General features: G+C 39.2%; 1 protein-coding gene across 1 annotated transcript; it reads right to left on the reverse strand.

The window, feature by feature from the left end:
• Nucleotides 1-1,484: 1,484 nt before the first annotated feature.
• fmr1 (FMRP translational regulator 1) lies at nucleotides 1,485-18,133 on the reverse strand. The gene is made up of 15 exons (XM_037261037.1): nucleotides 17,713-18,133; nucleotides 15,367-15,419; nucleotides 15,060-15,153; nucleotides 14,814-14,885; nucleotides 13,708-13,856; nucleotides 12,724-12,817; nucleotides 12,446-12,562; nucleotides 12,147-12,317; nucleotides 11,709-11,787; nucleotides 10,886-11,031; nucleotides 10,453-10,539; nucleotides 10,086-10,311; nucleotides 9,247-9,441; nucleotides 8,648-8,727; nucleotides 1,485-5,269 (listed from the first exon to the last, which is right to left on the reverse strand). Exons 1-15 carry the CDS (start codon nucleotides 17,761-17,763, stop codon nucleotides 5,084-5,086), a joined length of 1,800 nt encoding a protein of 599 aa, XP_037116932.1. The 5' UTR covers nucleotides 17,764-18,133; the 3' UTR covers nucleotides 1,485-5,083.
• Nucleotides 18,134-19,300: the final 1,167 nt, after the last annotated feature.

A 19,300-nucleotide genomic window follows, 5' to 3' on the forward strand; every position in this document is an offset into this window, starting at 1 on the left:
GAGGTAATGCAGCAATAATGAATAATAGGACGTGAAAGTTTCAAATGGAGACAGAAGACATGAAGAGACAGCACCACGACTCCCCCATGTGGTTTCTACTCAATACTGCAGTTTTTTATTTTTTTAATTCATAGCAGTGTGACACTGAAATTGTTTTTAAATGAATGCGTTCAGTACGCATTAGAAAATATTTTGGGGGGGGGGCGTAATTTTGCAACAAACTATCAGAAATGTTTTCAACTCAATACATTGTTCAAGTATATCAATCCATCCATCATCCGAACTACTTATCCTTATGAGGTTCACGGGGTGTACAAGTATATAGAAAACAGTGTCCAGAACATTACTAGTGCTGTGCTGTGCTGTGACACAACAATGTGCACCCTCCCACCAGAGGTCAGCTGATGTTTCATAACTTCAATAAACAGAGGTGGGCATTCAATCAGTGCTGACAGTTTGACAGTCTGACAGTCCATTTATTGGCAAAAGATGGACAACTTCAAGAAACTGACGTACTAAGCATCGACAAAAGCGGGTTTTTGTCCATCGCCGGAATTGTCACTTGGCAGGTCAGTCCTGATTGACCTTGTCAATCAGTCAATGACAGACTCCCGTTTCATGACAGAACCTGCACCTTAGCTGCACGTAGGCTGCTCATTTCTTGGCATTTTAATTCATCTGTGGAAAAGCGAATCGTTTTCAGAGGTTCAAGTGGGCCTAAATCGAGATGGACATTTTGGAGCCATTGACTCCTCATTATTTTCACATTACCAATATGGTATTTTAGGCCACATTCCTCATTAAAAAGGGACCTTATTCAAGTTTTTTTTATTGATATATAATCAAAAGTTAATCTTGTCTTCTGTTACATTAAATAGTTGTTACTTTTAGTCAGACAATTAGGCTTTTTTGTTTTTTTTACCTCTGGTAGTTTTGACTCAGCATTATCTGCAATATATTCATCTGATCAAGAGGACTTTTTAAGATCCTGAAGACAGGCTGCCTCTCGTTCTATCGTTTACTGACTGAGACCGAGACAAAAAAGGAGAACAGAGAGCGAGGAAGGTGGCGAGTGATTTGTTTACAGCTGTTGAACTGTCAGCCAATATAACATTTTTAGCAACCAACACGACCACAGCTCAGCAAATGGATTGGCAAGTAAAAAGAAAAAAAAACCAAGAACGTATTGTTGAAAATGCAAATCTACAGATCACACTTAAAAATATGAGACATGACTTATCAGAAGATCATTTTTTTGTTTATTGAAACTGCTTGCATACAAAATATATTGCACTATAACCAGACATGTAAACCCGGACACTTTAAATGCTAGTAAGTAGTATTTACAAAAGAAGAGAGAGAAAGAAAGAAAAAAAAAAACAACGCTCAAAAGTGCTCACAAGATTTACAGCTTTTTAGACTACCCTGGTTTTTAAGTATGTACAGATTTTTTCTTTGCATCTTGCCTTTCTGCCAGCACTGTGTCACATTAACATTTGTTCTGGAATAAGAGCAGAAACATTTGCCGCGGAGTGGCAATCAAGAAAAAGTCAAAGTTGGTCATCTTCGGTTGAAAACATGTTGCAATCCCAAATGGATTGAAATGCTGAGTGAGGGATGCAAGTCAGGTTCTTGATGCAATATTACCAATCTTATCTGTTATACTGTCATTTTAAAATAAGCAAAATCACACATTTAAATCACAGATATTTTTATATTTAGTTCCTAAAACCGTAACTAACATTCATCTTCTGAGATTGTGTGGCATGGGGGAAAATGGCACTCCTCAGAATGTTCAGATTAGGAGACACAGCTAGCGGGTAGACACCACCTACACGCATACAAATTATTAAAGGTTTTAAACGACCATGTTCAATCCTGTTTAGACCATCAACTCAATTTAACATTCATGGAAAATCTAGCACCAACATTTCCCCCATGATAAAAGTCACATCAAGTTAATAGTCCAGTGAAAATATTCGCATTCGTTTTATTAGAAGGGGACAGACAGAACATGATCCAAGCTGTCACTGAGGGAGAGGTATTAGTCATAAAGGAAAAAATTACGTACGTACAACATTCATTCTGTGAATTAACACATTTCAGCGGGGAAAGCCTTCAAAGGGTTCAATCCAAACAGTTTTTGAAGTCGTGTTTTAGTACAGCGAAGCTGATTTCACAGAGCCTACTCAATCAACACATGAACCAAAAGACAAATCGCCTTGCATTTCCAAACTTTTTGTAAAATTGAGTTGTGATTGTTAGTATTCCTTTCTAAAATTCTTTCAGTTGGCCATGGTCACAGGAACTCATCTCAAGAGTTTTGTTTCTATTTTGTCTGTTTCTTGTGTTAGAAGGATGACACGTTCATCAGCACAGATAATTCCATCGCATCGATTCCACATGGGCAGCATGCAACAGTTTCCCAGCTCCTCAATGCACATTTTCTATTATAGTACAAACTTGGATTTTTGCAACACCATTTGTTAGTATTAACCGCTATTAACACAACAATGCACACAAGTCCTTGTTGTTGAAAGGTTGACTTCAATTTTTAAACTGGTTCATTTTATTTTTCTAAACTGGAACTTGTATCCAATTTAACAGTAATAGCATCTCAGCCTAATGCTCCCTTTTACTACTCCTGGGGGTGTGTATAATATATATATATTAAAAAAAAAAAAATTGTTTTGTTAGAATGAACTATAATATTCTCCTGGTTGATAAATGACAAAATGGACAGATACTTGTGGTTTCTACACTGGAACAACCAGAAAAGAAGAGATACACTTTCACAATTATTTGATTCGGGCTCAACATTTAGTAAAAGTGTTTTTTTTTTTTTTTTTTTTTTTTTTTAAATTGGTCAAGATTTGTAATTTCTCCATTAGCTATCTTAAATGATACACCAAGGATTTTGTGCATATGAGAACATAACAAATGAAAGGATTTGATGTGTATGACAAGATTAAATTCAGGAACGCAAACTTAAAAAGATAATCTGGTCTCATTTGTCAAAGGTTAAAAATTGAAAGCAGGTTCAATGTATTTTTTTTTTCCTCGACTATCGCCGAAAACGTCAAGCCCTTCATTTATTTTAAATGAAAAACCTACTGTACACCTAAAACACTGTGACAATTGCACGTCAATCTAATTTTAGGGCACTGTATTATGGAAAATGGCAATTGGACTGCAGTAATAGTTTTCTTCCTTGAGACACTACAGTATACAACAATTATGTACTGATTTCACATGAAATTCTTCCTCTGTGTAATAACATTAGTTTTGGACTTCTGTAGCAGTGCTATGGACATTCACTATCAATGTCACTCACTATTAATGTGCTATGGAGCATACTTTTTTAACAGCAAGTTTATTAACAGGAGAGCTAGCATTTAACTGATATCAAACAGCAACAAAAGAAAGAAAATAACGATAAGTGCACATTTGAAACAGTACAATTCCTTCCTCCAAACAAATTATGACATCATTATATACAGTATGCCACCCTCTCGTTTTTTTTTTTTTTTTTTTAAACACAAAACAACTTCATTCTGTTGATGTTTATGGAAAGTAAAACGGTTAATTGTACTCAAACCACGTTGTTGATGTATTGTAGGAAATGCTAACTTTACAAACGCAGCCTGGCTGCAGTGTGACATCTAAAGGTTAGTGAAAAAGAATCACAATTAATTCACACTTGTGTAAAAGCAAGCACAATTGAAAGGACTACTGGCCTCAGAAACTAACTTGTGAGTGCGAGATTTGTATATATTTAGAGTGTGGCACACAAGTGTGTTGCACGGACCTAAAAAGCTGAAACAAAATTACAAATCAGTCAGGGGTTCATTAAAAAATAAAAAAAAAGGCCAGAAAGAATCAGCCTTAGAGGGGTTGTAGATTTGACTCAACACGATGAGCCACATGAATTTTATGCTCTGCCTTAAATCCATTAGGTTACTCTTTCAGTGACAGGTACGCGTTTTTTTTTTTCGTTTTTTTTTTTTTTATTTAAATGCAAGTAATGGAGCTCCACTTGAGTCACCAAAACACACCAAGAAGCAAAATTGCAGGCTGCAGGATTCCAGAACAGGACATGATTTATAAAAGATATCACAGGAACAGAATGACTGAAAGTTGAATGTGATCAGTCAGCCAGCCAGCCAGAGAAGTAGCACTGCATTACAGGCACCATTTTCTTCCATAAGAACTTACTGGGAGAACCATGGTCCTTAAAAGCTGTAAGCGTTGGGTCATGACTACAAATGCACAATCGTTTTTGTTGAATTTGCTATACATTAAATTGTAAAGAACATCTCCTTTAATTCAATTAGTTTTTTCTTTGATATAAAGTACTTGGGTTAGGGTTTAAACTGAGTGCGCCTCACTATTATTATTATTATTTGTTGACAAAATGGTATTGATGGTGTTGCCCACCCGTGTCACCTTGCCCTAGCTGGTGACTTTGCACACATGCTTTGTCATCTTGCCATTTCTAGGGTTATGGACTACACATTGTTTGGGCCAAAGTGCTACCAGCACTCCTGTCACGGCTTGAACTCACTGTACCCTAACCATGTTGGTTAAAGGAGCAGTTTCAAAACACAAACGGAGCAAGTCGAAGGTCAAGTTTGAAACCTCACGGTATAAAGTGAAGGATAGCATGTGCAGCATCCAAGTTGCTTTGCAAGCTAATGGAGAAAAGTGATACATGTAATTGAACGTCGGATGCGTTTTGAGATTGAAGTATGAATTTGCTGGACAAGAGCCTTCTTTTACATTAAGAAACTTGAAACTTGCTTTCTTACTATACTGTACATCTTTTCGGTCCCAGGCCAGCTCGCTGTACTACACTGAGGAGTACACAGATGTAGCACACTGGCAGCGCCCTTCACACTACAATTACACCCTACAGAGTTGCATGCTGATGGAAGTTCCTGTCTAATGTAGCAATTGAAAAAACGGAAAAGGGGGGGGGGGGGGGATGGAGAAAATCTGTGGATAGTTAATGAGCGGTTATTTGTGTATGAAGAGTAGAGTGTGGGTTCATTTCTGAATGTGAGAAGGTCCTCCAGTGATCAATCTACGACACTCCATTCACCAGAGGGGGAGCGTCCTGCTTCTCTTTCTTCATTCCTCGGTCTCTAACGGGCCGCTGCTGGTGGCGTAGTGGGCCGTCGCCGCCGGCACTGTGCCCACCCTGTGATGAAGGCCCTCCACCTCTCCCTCCATGCTGCACACTACGTTCGTTGTTCCCATCCACGCGAATCTGTTGGGTCAGAGAAGCAAGTAGAGTGTCACACAACAACTAATGAGTGTGACATTTTGATCCATGTTCATTTCTCCCCCTAAAAAAAAAAAAAAAAAAAAAAACCTTTCTGGTAGTTTCCAACTTGATAGGCATACATTATTGCAGGTGTTAATTAAACAAGGCCTTTTATTCTGAAGACCAAAGCAGCCAGACACTGCCTACCAATCATAAAGCAGCCAGACACTGCCTACCAATCAATTAAATCAAGAATTCAAGAAATGGTCTGGAAAAATCTGTTTAAATTCATTTAACAAGGATGAACGCCCTTAGAACTTCATTATTTAAATTAATTAAGCCATGCATTCTGGAAACTGAGTGGCTTTATCGTCATTACCATAGGTACTTGCACACAGCGACATTAAAGTGCGGACGGCTGAAGTGTTGCCATCTTTGTGGATGTAAAAAAAAAAATAAAAAAGTCAAGGACGCATGTTTTGTATTGTTAGCACATATTTTGCCCGGAAGGCCTTACCGCATAAAAATCTTTGGCGGTAGACTTCAGGTGTCTTTTTTTTGTTGCTTTGAATGGCCGCCGCATCCCATAATGTAAATGATTTGCTATCTGTTATTTAATCATCGCATTTTGTTTTTTCACATACCGTATTTTCCGCCCTAAAAGGCGCACCTAAAAACCTAAAATTTTCTCAAAAGCCGACAGTGCGCCTTATAGGCCAGTGCGCCTTATATATGGATCAACTGATGAATTTGTTGATCCATACTGGTTGTACACAGTGCTCTGCCAAAATGTTTCAGTACGTTTTAGTACGACTAATAAATTACAAGGTCGCATCGCTTCCCAGCATTACGGCAACTGTAGTCAGGGGGCGTCACCGAATAGCTGTTGTACCCGCGAGGCTATTTCCTGTCAAAATAGGCTGCTCTGTTAATGTTTCAAGTAAATCTACGGATCGATATGGAAGGGAAACATAGGTAAGTAGTACCAATGCGTTAGATCGAACTTTAGTCAGTTCCGATCATTTTATAGGAGATCGTTTGAGAAACGCGATTGTTTACACTTTGCTGAGGCTCATGGGAGATTGCGAGGTGAGGCTCGTGAGACTTTGCGGATGGCTAATGCTATTGCGATAGCTGCTATACGTACCAGGCTATTTCATGTCAAAATAGGCTGCTCTGTTAATGTTTCGAGTAAATCTACGGATCGATATGGAAGGGAAACATAGGTAAGTAGTACAAATGCGTTGGATCGAACTTTAGTCAGTTCCGATCATTTTATAGGAGATCGTTTGAGAAACGCGATTGTTTACACTTTGCTGAGGCTCATGGGAGATTGCGAGGTGAGGCTCGTGAGACTTTGCGGATGGCTAATGCTATTGCGATAGCTGCTATACGTACCAGGCTATTTCATGTCAAAATAGGCTGCTCTGTTAATGTTTCGAGTAAATCTACGGATCGATATGGAAGGGAAACATAGGTAAGTAGTACAAATGCGTTGGATCGAACTTTAGTCAGTTCCGATCATTTTATAGGAGATCGTTTGAGAAACGCGATTGTTTACACTTTGCTGAGGCTCATGGGAGATTGCGAGGTGAGGCTCGTGAGACTTTGCGGATGGCTAATGCTATTGCGATAGCTGCTATACGTACCAGGCTATTTCATGTCAAAATAGGCTGCTCTGTTAATGTTTCGAGTAAATCTACGGATCGATATGGAAGGGAAACATAGGTAAGTAGTACCAATGCGTTAGATCGAACTTTAGTCAGTTCCGATCATTTTATAGGAGATCGTTTGAGAAACGCGATTGTTTACACTTTGCTGAGGCTCATGGGAGATTGCGAGGTGAGGCTCGTGAGACTTTGCGGATGGCTAATGCTATTGCGATAGCTGCTATACGTACCAGGCTATTTCATGTCAAAATAGGCTGCTCTGTTAATGTTTCGAGTAAATCTACGGATCGATATGGAAGGGAAACATAGGTAAGTAGTACCAATGCGTTGGATCGAACTTTAGTCAGTTCCGATCATTTTATAGGAGATCGTTTGAGAAACGCGATTGTTTACACTTTGCTGAGGCTCATGGGAGATTGCGAGGTGAGGCTCGTGAGACTTTGCGGATGGCTAATGCTATTGCGATAGCTGCTATACGTACCAGGCTATTTCATGTCAAAATAGGCTGCTCTGTTAATGTTTCGAGTAAATCTACGGATCGATATGGAAGGGAAACATAGGTAAGTAGTACCAATGCGTTAGATCGAACTTTAGTCAGTTCTGATCATTTTATAGGAGATCGTTTGAGAAACGCGATTGTTTATAGAGGGCTCGTTGGTTATTGGCTAGTGGATGCATACCGCAACCCTAGTCAACCTCAGTTTGATGCAGTATAGCTTCTATTTTATGCGCCTTATAAGCCGGTGCGCCTTATATATGGACAAAGTTTTAAAATGGGCCGTTCATTGAAGGTGCGCCTTATAACCCGGTGCGCCTTTTAGGGCGGAAAATACGGTACTTCTCAATCCCAAGCAAAGTGATATCTCTCCAAATATGCCTACCTGGACCACGTGGAGGAGGGACTTCAAAGAAATATGTAGTTAATGAACTTTTAGTATGCATTCAAATGAAATAATAACCAATGAAGGCTAAGACATAATGAATTAATTTACCTGGAACCTGGAAAAGAAATGACATCCCTTTAATCACCAGCACAAATATATTGCATCTCATTTACATGATGTTAGAATGGCTCCACAGAAAGCCAACGATTCTTACTCCAGTCAATAATTTGATGGATTCTTTTGCAGCCCATACTGCACGAGTACTGTTGAGTGAAAATTTGTGGGGTAGGTTTTGTTGAATAATTTTTTTGTAGTAACAAAAAGGGGAGCAAACGTAACCTTGTATGATGCAAAAACTATTGATTTTCTCTCGAGCTCCAGCTATACAAGTGCTGGTCAATGAATTAGAAATTAATTGGAAGGCTTAGCTGAGCATTCTTTACAGGGGGATAGTTCTGTTATTACTCTAACAATAACGCGGTGAATACCTGACTTTCCATTCGCACAAAAAATGCATTAAAACCAATAGATGTTTAGGGTCATTAAACCAAGACATGGTCAATAAATAAGTCTTCTCAACACTAACAGAACTACCTAATATGCATTTCATAGCGTAATCTAATTCAACATTCTTTACGCAACTAACCTGTTATCCCAGCAGATTTAGAAATAGATGTAGGGTAAACCCTGTGACCAAAAGTCAATCACAGGGCTGATGCATATATGACATATTTGGGCAATTTAGAGTTTTCTATTCTTAAAAACCACATCATCTAGTTATACTACAGTGCAGTCAGCACACCCTTGGTATGTATAAAGGACAGTACCTGTAAGGTGTCTTCCTGTGCTCTTGTCTTGGGCTCTCTAATATGACGAGGCCTTGGGTCGCTCCACTGCACATCGTCACCTAAATGGGACAGTTCAAGTTATTCTCAGACACTGTATTTCAAATTATTACCTATATATGTCAACATTGAAGAATGTCCTTAGCGATATACCAATCACATTTCTAGCACCCATATCAGAGCGGAGTCACTCGATTTTGAATGGATCTGCTCACGAGTACCCGCAGGTACATGCACGGGCGGTCTCTGGTTTATAAGGCTCTGCTTAAATGTTCTCCTGCAAAGAACTAAAAGCTGCTATGCCTTGCGCTCCAATATCATTCACCTAATTGTTCCACGTGTCCGGACTGAACAAGGGAAAGGAGCGTTCAACTTTGCTGCCCATCAATGTGGAACTCTCTTCAAAATGGCAAACTGTCCGTGCTTGACTCATATGCAAGCTTTCGCTCCATCTTGGTTGACAGGCAATGCGAGGCCATGAAACAATGCTTGTGTTGCACCTTAAGACATGATCCATCGCTGTTATTTATTGTATTGCTTTTTTCGACCGTTATGTTTTCAGCCAAATTTAAACTACTTTCCTTTATATGCTCCTCTTCCTCTTCCACCTCGCCCTCGAAGTCCTGCCCCACCCGGTCTCCTCCTTCCATCTGTCCTTCTTGGTAATGTCCCACCTCCTGTCATTAGCTCTTCTGTGGGAGCCAGGGACCAATCGCTGAGCTCGTCCCGGTGGTCTGACTCAGTTTCTGAAGCATTGGATGCCTCTGAGTTCGTACCTAGAGTGAGCAATGCCAAAAGGGTTATTATTAGGACTAAAAAATATTTATATCGTGGATGAACGACATATGCAATGCTTCCAGTATAGTATTGAAGTATGTGACTTTTGCAGATGACACGAATGTTTTCTGCTCAGGAGAGAACCCCCAGCAGCTGATTAAAGTCACGTGATTGTTCTTTTATTTAAGGTACAGGTACAATAAAGGTAAAGGTACAATACATGCACAGAATAGTTATTAAGAGAATGGGAAAGGTTTATGTAGCGTAAAAGTATTTAAAAGGCTTTAATATTGTGTATAGGACCACAATGCAACAGGAGATTCATGCGCAACCGTGACTCACTTTGTTTTTGCTATGTATATTATCCCCTGGGTTAGTGTAGTGTGGTAATTCTGAGGTTGGACACTTTGCCTTGTTTGCCAAGGAAAAGCATACTTCAAATTGACATACAATACACCCATGCCCTCTCGTGAAGAAAAACTATGTGTTGGAAATTTTAATACATTGGTATTTAAATTTCTAAATAATGCGTATACTGTTTCTACTTCCCAGATCTTTGTTTTTCGCGGGTGGTTCTAGAATGCATCTCCCGCGAAAAACGAGGGATTACTGTACAGGATATGAAGTAGTAATGAAGCCGCACCTGAGGCAAAAGCGGCACCGCCGCCTCTTCGCCCTCGAGCACCTCTTCCTCCTCCCCCATAAGGTTTCCCTCCTCCTGTTCCTCTTCCAAGGCCCGCGCCATTATCAAACACGTAGCTTTTGTCTTTAAGATTTCGTGGCCCCGTTCCTCCTGCACCGCCGCCGCCTCCTATCTGTCTCAGCTGTTCGTCAATCTGGAGACGCTCCAAACGAAGTTGGTCCACCTCCTACAGTGATTGAGAGCAATGTTGCAACATTGAATAACCATGTCATGTTTGCAGAACAGAACAACACGACTTTACAAGGGTGTCAAGATTGGTGTACTGAATAACTACCGCAAACACTTGAGTATGCAATTTCTCATGTACCTTAAGGTAGTTGAGGTGATAGTCCAGCAATACCGTTGCATTTGAGATGCTTTCCTTGGTCCCCACAAATACAAAGGGCACCATTCCCTATGACAAACAGATGCAAAATAGAACTATTCAAGCATTTCTCAAAACTGTACACAACCTTAAGGCTTACTTTGTCCTCGCTAATGGCCCAAACATTTACTGACCTAGACTTGTTTTTTGATGGTTTTTGGCAGATTTTGGAATGGCCAGATTTTGGTTGAAACAGGCTTGAGTATGCCTACAGAAAAGACAAGTGCATTTCCCCATAGTAGCATATGTCTGCCCTCGGTTCATTTTTTTTTTTTTTTAATCAATCACAAAGCCCCATATTTAATCAACTATAACTTTAGCAATAATTGTCTTAAACATTGACCTATTTACAGTAGACATATTCGTTCTGACTTACATCATCCGTTGCTGAGACTGCCGCTGCCGCTGATGAGGATGCCACCGAAGGCTTTTTGTCATTTTCTGGTTCAATACGAACCCGCACCACACCAGACTTATCAACCACTTCTTGGATCAGTTTACCACTCTTCCCAATCACTTTGCCTAAAGGGAAAAATAATATTATTCACAAAAGACAGTCTATAAAAATGCATCCCAAATGTATAATTTACTGTGAACTTTGCACCACTGAGCAACTGTCCAGTTCTTTTTTTCTTTTTATCCCAAGTAGAGACACTTCTGACATTGCCTGTGGTCCACGAGGGGCTTGACACTAGGAACACACCACTTTTTTTCATTCATCTATGCACAGTGGTTTTGGTTCATTATCCTCTCGTGCCAAACTGTGAGCATGCAGGGATCCACTGTATATTTAAGTGAGCTGAAACGTTTCACTCCGGCATAAGTAGAGTTTTGCAGCTTTACTGTACTGTATAGAAAAATAGAAAACTTTTTGGTGGATCTCCACTGTCTGTGTCACAGAATTTGGTCACTCACTTACGCAGATAGCAAAAAAAATAACTGTATAAGAAATTGGTACGCAATCTACTTAAGTTATTTAAAGTGAAGGTGCTTCCTGATCGGATCATAATAGTTGCTGAGCTGCAGAGTTTAGAGTTCTGCACTTGATTGTGAGTCAATTTAAGCACAATTACTCATTCTTCTATAACAAAAATAAATCCAAAATACTCATCAACAACAATTTAAAAAAAAAAAAAAAAAAAAAAAAAAGACACCACTGCCACAGGCCCACAGTCCTATTGGTGGAGTGAATTACTCACCTACTAAGTTCCGGGGAACTTTGATGATATCTTCGGAAAACTCCAGGAAACTGCGAGCAATACGGACAGCTTCCTGGTCCTTGAATAAACACCAAACATGTCAATATGTTCTTTGGGACTTTTAAAGTAGTATGTGAGGAACTATTTTGGAACAACAGAATAACAAGGCCCACAAAATCCTTTCTCTCCCTGCACATTTTTTTATTGGCAGACAGAGGTATGAAACTTGTTCTGCAGACTAGTGGCTAAACCTCAAGAGAAATAATGTAAACATATGATATATCATCAGGCTTTTAGGGGATTGTCCGGTTATGTCAAGTAACAATATAATAAAATACAGTAGAAAGATTTGAGATGTATTAAATGTGAATAAATACCAAACTAGGGTAGATGCATCTATCTATTGCGAGGTCATTGGGAACAGTTGGGCTATCATACCTCTCCATAAATATGGAAGGTGCATGTCTCTTCATCCAGGTCTATATTAGTGACTCCAGGGACTTTACGCGCTTGCTGAATGTTGGCCCCATGAGTCCCAATGGCCAGTCCCATTAAATCATCACGCACTACAAATTGTTCATGGAACCGTGATGCCAGTTGTCGGGAACTCTGCAAGCAACACAATCACAGTGAATGGGTTGGACTTGTACTTTTGATGGACAGAAATAATTAAATTATTGTTGGAATATTAAAGCTTCAGACTCTTGTGTATGTGTGTGGTGTATGTGCGTGCGTACCTCCAGTTGTCTGCTGGCCTCTTCATTTCTCAACATGAGAGACAGTTTGGTGCGGAGGCTCCTGAAGTGCATGTCACTCATCATGTTGGCCCGCTTCGCTGTGACCTCATTCACCGACTGTTAAAACGATTCAAAGTTCATCTTACATCAGTGGGGTAGGTGCAGACAAGTTGAATATAGTCAAATAAAAAGTTTCCACTCTTGCAGTGCATCCTGATTGCTGCTAAACAAGTATAATAAAAATATTGCATCTACAATCTTGAAAAAGCAACACGAACCAAGATGACCAGCTGCTTCTTCTCAGAGTCATAGATGACACTGAACGCTCCCACAGCCTTCTTGAAATCTTTGTGCGCCGATTCCTTAGAGCACCTGATATCAAGGAGTCAACAATCATATTATTAGACCATTCTGGTTTCTTTAAAAATGCAAGGAAAATGTGTGTCTTAACAATCACGATTAAATTGTTTTGGGCACAATCATTAGGGAAGCCTTGCCATGGGCAACAATTCAAGAATTAAAAAAATAAAATAAATAAACAATCACCAAAAATGTTTGTGCAAGGGAATGAGTGACTGCATTAAATTTCGAAGTTGTTCTACACACATAGACGAACTACGCAGTACTATACAATCTATACTGCTGTTAAAAACCATTTGCCCCCTTCCTGATACTTCTTGTGTGTTCTTACATAAAACGATTCTGATTTTCGATGAGCTTCTCAGTCCACAAAATATTGTTTTCCAGAAGTCTCAAGGATGATCAAGTTTTCTAGGTAAATCTGAGACAAGCCTTTGTGTTCTTGTGAAACCATTGCTGACAAGAACACTTCAGAACTGTCCAGTGAAGACCGTTTTGGCCTGTGTCCTAACTAAAACCAGCTAGCCTGCAATTCTTGTATGTCGTTCTGTTTTTGATCTCCAGAATAAGCTGCTGCGCTATAGGATAGGATAGGAATAATTTTGATTGGCGAAACAGGTGAAAGCTACTGGGAAGGTTCACACTTTTTCACATGTGTATTTGGACTGCAGTAGTGATGGCGCTGTCAACCATGATGCGTCGGCTCGTGTCAAACTCATAGAGCAAAACCCTGGGTCGATGCGTGTAGTACTCTAAGTCACATGACCAATACAGTTGCTCTTTTGCCTGTGACTGAAGTCTCAAAATATGTGTATGAGGCAGGATTTGAATGCATTGCTGCCAAAAATATGACAGATCCTATGAGACACCATTCTGTCCATGGAAGCCATTGGGAAACTTACATCTGTCGTAGATCATCAGGGACATCGAGTCTGATCTTGAGGAAGGTAGTTTTGGTGGCTGGTTTGTTGGGATTGATCGGTCGTAACCGCTCCAGCGTGACAATCTCGTTTAATGTCGCGTCACATGCAGCATACTCTATAACATAAAACTTCAGACACACAAAACAACAAAAAACATAAATCAACAAGTACAAATGAACGGCATTGAAACATCCATCAAAAATGCATTTAAGTTATTTTTTTATAAATGCATTAGGGTGAATCAATGGAAACACATTACAATGATTTACTATGCGTAAAAAGGTTTTCAGATTGTAATTCAAGATTCAAAATGAGTATCTAGCAGATCTTGTACACCTCCAGGTGGCTGCAAGTTTACAACGCATAGACCCTCTGTCAGGGAATGAGGATGAATTTGGATAGGAAATAATCAGATTTCAAAAATTCCTACGAAATTGGTGTATGCTTTAATGGTCATTTGAAAGATCTACTCAAATCACACCTCACGTGCTGAAAAATTTACATTGCCGTTCTGAGTGCAGTAAACTACTCAGACTGAGTGATCAATGACTGATTACTACCACACAAAGTGACTACCAGGACATTTGCTATCGCGGAACCTTGATTTAACAGATTTGGAACCAATGGACTCCCGATTTTACAGACAGAAAATAGTGTCCAGTCAGTTCAAAACAACCGTAGCTGTCAACATTCGTTAGTGCCACAATTGGCTGCAATTGGCAATGTGTGCAATCAAAAGATTAGAGCATATCTTTTTATTGTTACATGGTAAACAAGGCACCGGTAGATTCAGTAGATTCCCAGGGAACAACCCCAGCACAAACTATTACGACTATAGCTAAGCTACTGATCATTCTTTTTTAAAGTTATAAAAGAATAGATAAGATAGATCATTTGTGATTCACTATAAAACTTCACAGCTGAAATAAAAGGTGAACTGCCTGTCGATCAACAAAGTTTCTCTTAATAATTAATGAATAACAAAGGTATAGGCAAGTCCCGCCCACTCAACAGTTCAAATGGCATACTGTAAAGCTAAGCAGAAACACAGAAACAAAAGTGAAACGGTTTGGGCTGAGTCCTACCTCTCCTTTGACCATGCGAACTTTGGCCAGCCACCATCCACATGGCTCCTTGTCATTCGCCCTGGAATACACCTGCCAAAACCCACACAGTAAATTTTACTCAGCAGAAACATGAACAAAATATAAATATAAAATGTAAGTGCAACTGAAAAAAACTGAAACATGCCATCATTGTTCAAGTTCTTTTTTTTAACTTCTTTTATTTTAGTCAGATGTTTAGGAAACATGAAATTAAAAGAATCCCACCTCAACCTCATCACTCTCATTTATCTCTTTACAGAACCCTGTTGGAGGAGGAAATCGCACATCCTGGAATGGGATCTGGCGCTCTGGCTGCCAACTGGTATGGAAGCACAGCACACCATTAATTTCATCATTAGCTGCTGTACTGTAGCTTGTCGATACTGTGGCAAAGTTGATATGTTTTGTTTTATTGTTGTATGCGATGTGTTCCGTTGTCTTGTTATTTTATGTTATATGGTTTTGTAAAGTGCTTTGTTACGGCGACAGCTGTTGTGAAAGCGCTATTGGAAATAAACATTGTATAACTTACTTGTTTTCAAATGCAACTGTAATTGAACCTTCATGGACATCCTTCACAAATGCCTAAAAGAAGCAAGTACAAAACCAATAAGAAACACAAAGTGTTAACATTCTGATGGCAAACGTTAGTCTAAAATGTTTTCTGCCAAAACTGATTAAATCTGTTTGGGCAGTTCAGCTCACTCTTAAACTGTAAATACTATGGATTTGTATTGTACCTATCAAATGTTCAAAGCAGGACTGCATGTCATGCCCTGAAGGACACCAGAAAAACTTGGCTTGCTGCAGTGGCACAAGCCTAACAAACTGTGACTAACAAATGCAAGGTAGCCAAACATAAAGGAGAAAGGGGAGCAATCTAAAATTGCCAATGGGCTGAAAGTATTTTCCTTGACCTAGTCCATTAATTGGTCAAGTAAACGCATGTACAAAACTGTTGGTGCCCCTCTGTTAAAAAAAGAAAAAAGCCATAGTGGTCATAGAAATAATTTGTCGAAAGTAATTGTGAACAAAAATACAATAGAAACTCACCGATGAAAATCTGACATTTGTTTTTAATTGTGGTTCAACAGAATTATATATAAAAAAACACTCATGAAACAGACCTGGACAAAAATGATTATTACCCCTCCCCCCCAATCAATCAGTTCCACTATTTACAGGGTGTCAAGAACTTGTACTATTTGCTGACTACAGTAAAAATAGACCAGAGAAAGTGAAAGAAAGCGTTGTCTCAGTATATTAGAAAGAACTTCAGACAATCCAGTCAAAGGTAAAGGCTATACGCCCATCACTAAGCAGCTTGAAGTCCCTGTGCAAACAACTATATATAATATTTGGAAATTTAAGTCATGGCCACAAGAGAAAACTTGACAAATTGAAAAATTATAACAAAACACCCCAGAACAACTGCATAAAACTTGTGAAGGTGAACTCAAAAGGTGAAGGGACCGAGTCAGGTTGCACAATCCGTCGTCGTTCGAGCCAGAGTGGACTTCATGGAAGACACCCTAAGAGGACATCGCTGTTGAAAATAAATCATAAATGAACAATCAAATATGAGATTGGAATTTACCAAACAGCATGCTGACAACCCACAAAGCTTCCGGGAGAATTTCCATTGTGCAGACAAGACACAAATGTGACTTTTTGGGCAAGACACATCAGCTTTATGGTCAGAAACACATAAATTAAGCATACCAAGAAAAGAAGACAGCCCAAGAATGGGTAAAAGCAAAACACTGGACTATCCTGAAGTAGCCTTTGATGACCTCTGATCTAAATCCTAGTACATGTGTGGCAGCAACTGATAAAAAGGCCCCTTCAAACTTGTGACAAGTGGAGCAGTTTGCTTTTCAAGAGTGGACTATAATGACCATAATTGAGAGGTGCACAAGTCTCACTGAAATTGTCTGATTGCCTCAACAGGTTGTGCAACAAAATACAAAATTAAGGGTACCATCACTTTTGTCCAGCCAGTTTCATGAGTGAGTGAGTGAGTGAGTGTATTCTATCGAACCACAATTCGATCACATTTCAATGTCTGACTTCAATTGGTTGATTTTCATTCAATTTTCAGCTTTTATTTAGTCAGATTTTAGTTATTTGTGTGGTTACATTTTCCATTGACAGAGGATACCAACAATTTTGTATACAAATGTACAAACTCTGCATGAGACATTTGTGAAACAAGAAATCCTCACTTGTGAGGGAGATGTACTATAACCACTGTTTATTACTATTGTAAATTATAAGTTTCACCAATATATCTAAGACAGCCAATGGTGTTCACAATTGGCCATCCGTGTACATTGAAAAAGCTAGAAAGATCCTTTCCAGGGACGACATTGTAACTTGTTTGCTTTGGTATGAATTAATTCCCAGCAATCACAATACAGTATGGTAGCAACCACCTGGTCATAGTACCACTCAACAGATGTCACCATATTACCAGGTACCACTTTCAACAAAACACAATAGCAACCTTGGGAATTCCGACATAAAACGAATGCCAAATAACTTAAGATGAAGACCAACCCAAATAAGAATGATAGTAATGAACAGGCCGATCAACGACTGCTTCGCTGATATTCATTACATTCAATTCAACAACGCCACTGTTTCTACCTCAGTTCTGCCAAGGTATGATCCACCATGAGATCTCAAATCGTCACAGTTTTAGCTTTGTTTACAGTTTTTCTGCGTCTACATCCCGGCCAGCGAAGGCCAGAGCAGGTACCTCAATCAACGCCAGTCCAATGTGAATGGCTAGCTTGGCTTGTATACTTCCCGTGTAAGCGATGTATGTTGACTTGAATAGAGATGGAGAGAGAAGGGGGGGGGGGGAACAACCTACCTTATAAAAGGCACCACTTGTTCCCCTCACTTCCACTAGTAGTTCATCCATGACGCAAGTTAGCACAGCTCGCTAGCTAGCTAACCAACGTTAGCGACAGGAGTAGCTAGCTAGCTGGCTAGCTTAACGCTAGCCAAGGTAGAGTGTTCTTGCTCGCTAAAATAGGCTGCCAGCAGGATGCAAGACGAGGGGTGCAACAAATATTAGGAACCGTAAAACGATCCCTCGTGCAGCCAGTTTGTTAAATCGCTATTCGGTTGAAGTCTGGTATACAAATTTGAATTTTCGCTAAATCAAAGATGAAGCATGTAGAACGCAGCACGGTTAGCTCGTAGTAGGTAGTTTATGTGTGATTAGTGGTCAGGCAGCTAGCTACTGCTGCTTGCATCTCTGTGACGTCTCTGGTTTCTTCCTCTACTGATCTCCAAGGCTGCTCACATTCAGGAAAGGCTGATGCTGCTGTCCTTAGGTGTGTTTTATATATCTATTATATGTTTTTATTATATATACGTATATATATATATATATATATATATATATATATATATATATATATATATATATATATATATTTTTTTTTTTTTTTTTTTTTAATTTATTTATTTATTTATTTATTTATTTATTTATTTATTTATGGGGCTGTCTATCAGTCTCACTCATTGGTAAGAGATTATGGTGCCATTAATAGCTGCCTATTAATGTCTTGGTGGGAGTCACAGAAGGAACTGATCACAGTATAAATACATTTAAATATGTGAGTAAAAATTATGTCAGCTTTAGAGTCAAATTGAAGAAAAATCAAATGGCCTTTAAAGTGTGGTGCATGTACTACTGCACACAATAGTGTTTTCCAATCCACCTGCTCCTCAGTTGTGGATTCTGAGCAGGTTCTTTCACCCAAGGTTGGCAGATGGGCTGAACATTGAATTTGGGGATTTTTAGAAATAAGTATTGGAACCAGGTAAAATGTAAAATCTTCAGTAAGCTAATTAAACGATTAGTTGAATTACAGATGCATTGTGTGGTAAACAGTACTATAATTCTTTATTACATATCAGATACTGAATGCCAGCAACCATTACCAATACAATTCTGAAATAATCATTCAGTATTTGAAGTGCATTGAATAAATTGGACTGGACTGTTCTGGCTGTCACTGTAGCAGTTCACGCAGAGTTGGTATGGATTCAACTTGTAACAATGTTTTTGAAGGCACCTTGAAAGCCAAGACGCAGCCATTTTTGGCATCCTTGGCTTGGTTGTTTATCTACCTTAGAGGATAAATAATGTACTTGGATTTCCACACCAACAATTCTGCTCGAGGGGTCGATTCAATGCAATGAGAATACAATGATATTATGTTCTACATTGCTTGGAGGTAACTCCTCAAGTCAGATTTGTCTTACTTATGTGCAGCTAAATGATGGATGTGCATGTTAACTGTAAACTGAAGAGCAACAAATATGAAGGTAGCAGAAGTCAGTGCCCTCCACAAACCGCTGTGACTCACTCCGTTTATAATAAATTCTGACTACCATCTTGAAGGACTGGCACAAACACTCATTGATCTGAATGATCTCCATATGAA

The sequence above is a fragment of the Syngnathus acus genome, chromosome 10 (assembly GCF_901709675.1).
Source record: "Syngnathus acus chromosome 10, fSynAcu1.2, whole genome shotgun sequence".
Taxonomy (NCBI): domain Eukaryota; kingdom Metazoa; phylum Chordata; class Actinopteri; order Syngnathiformes; family Syngnathidae; genus Syngnathus; species Syngnathus acus.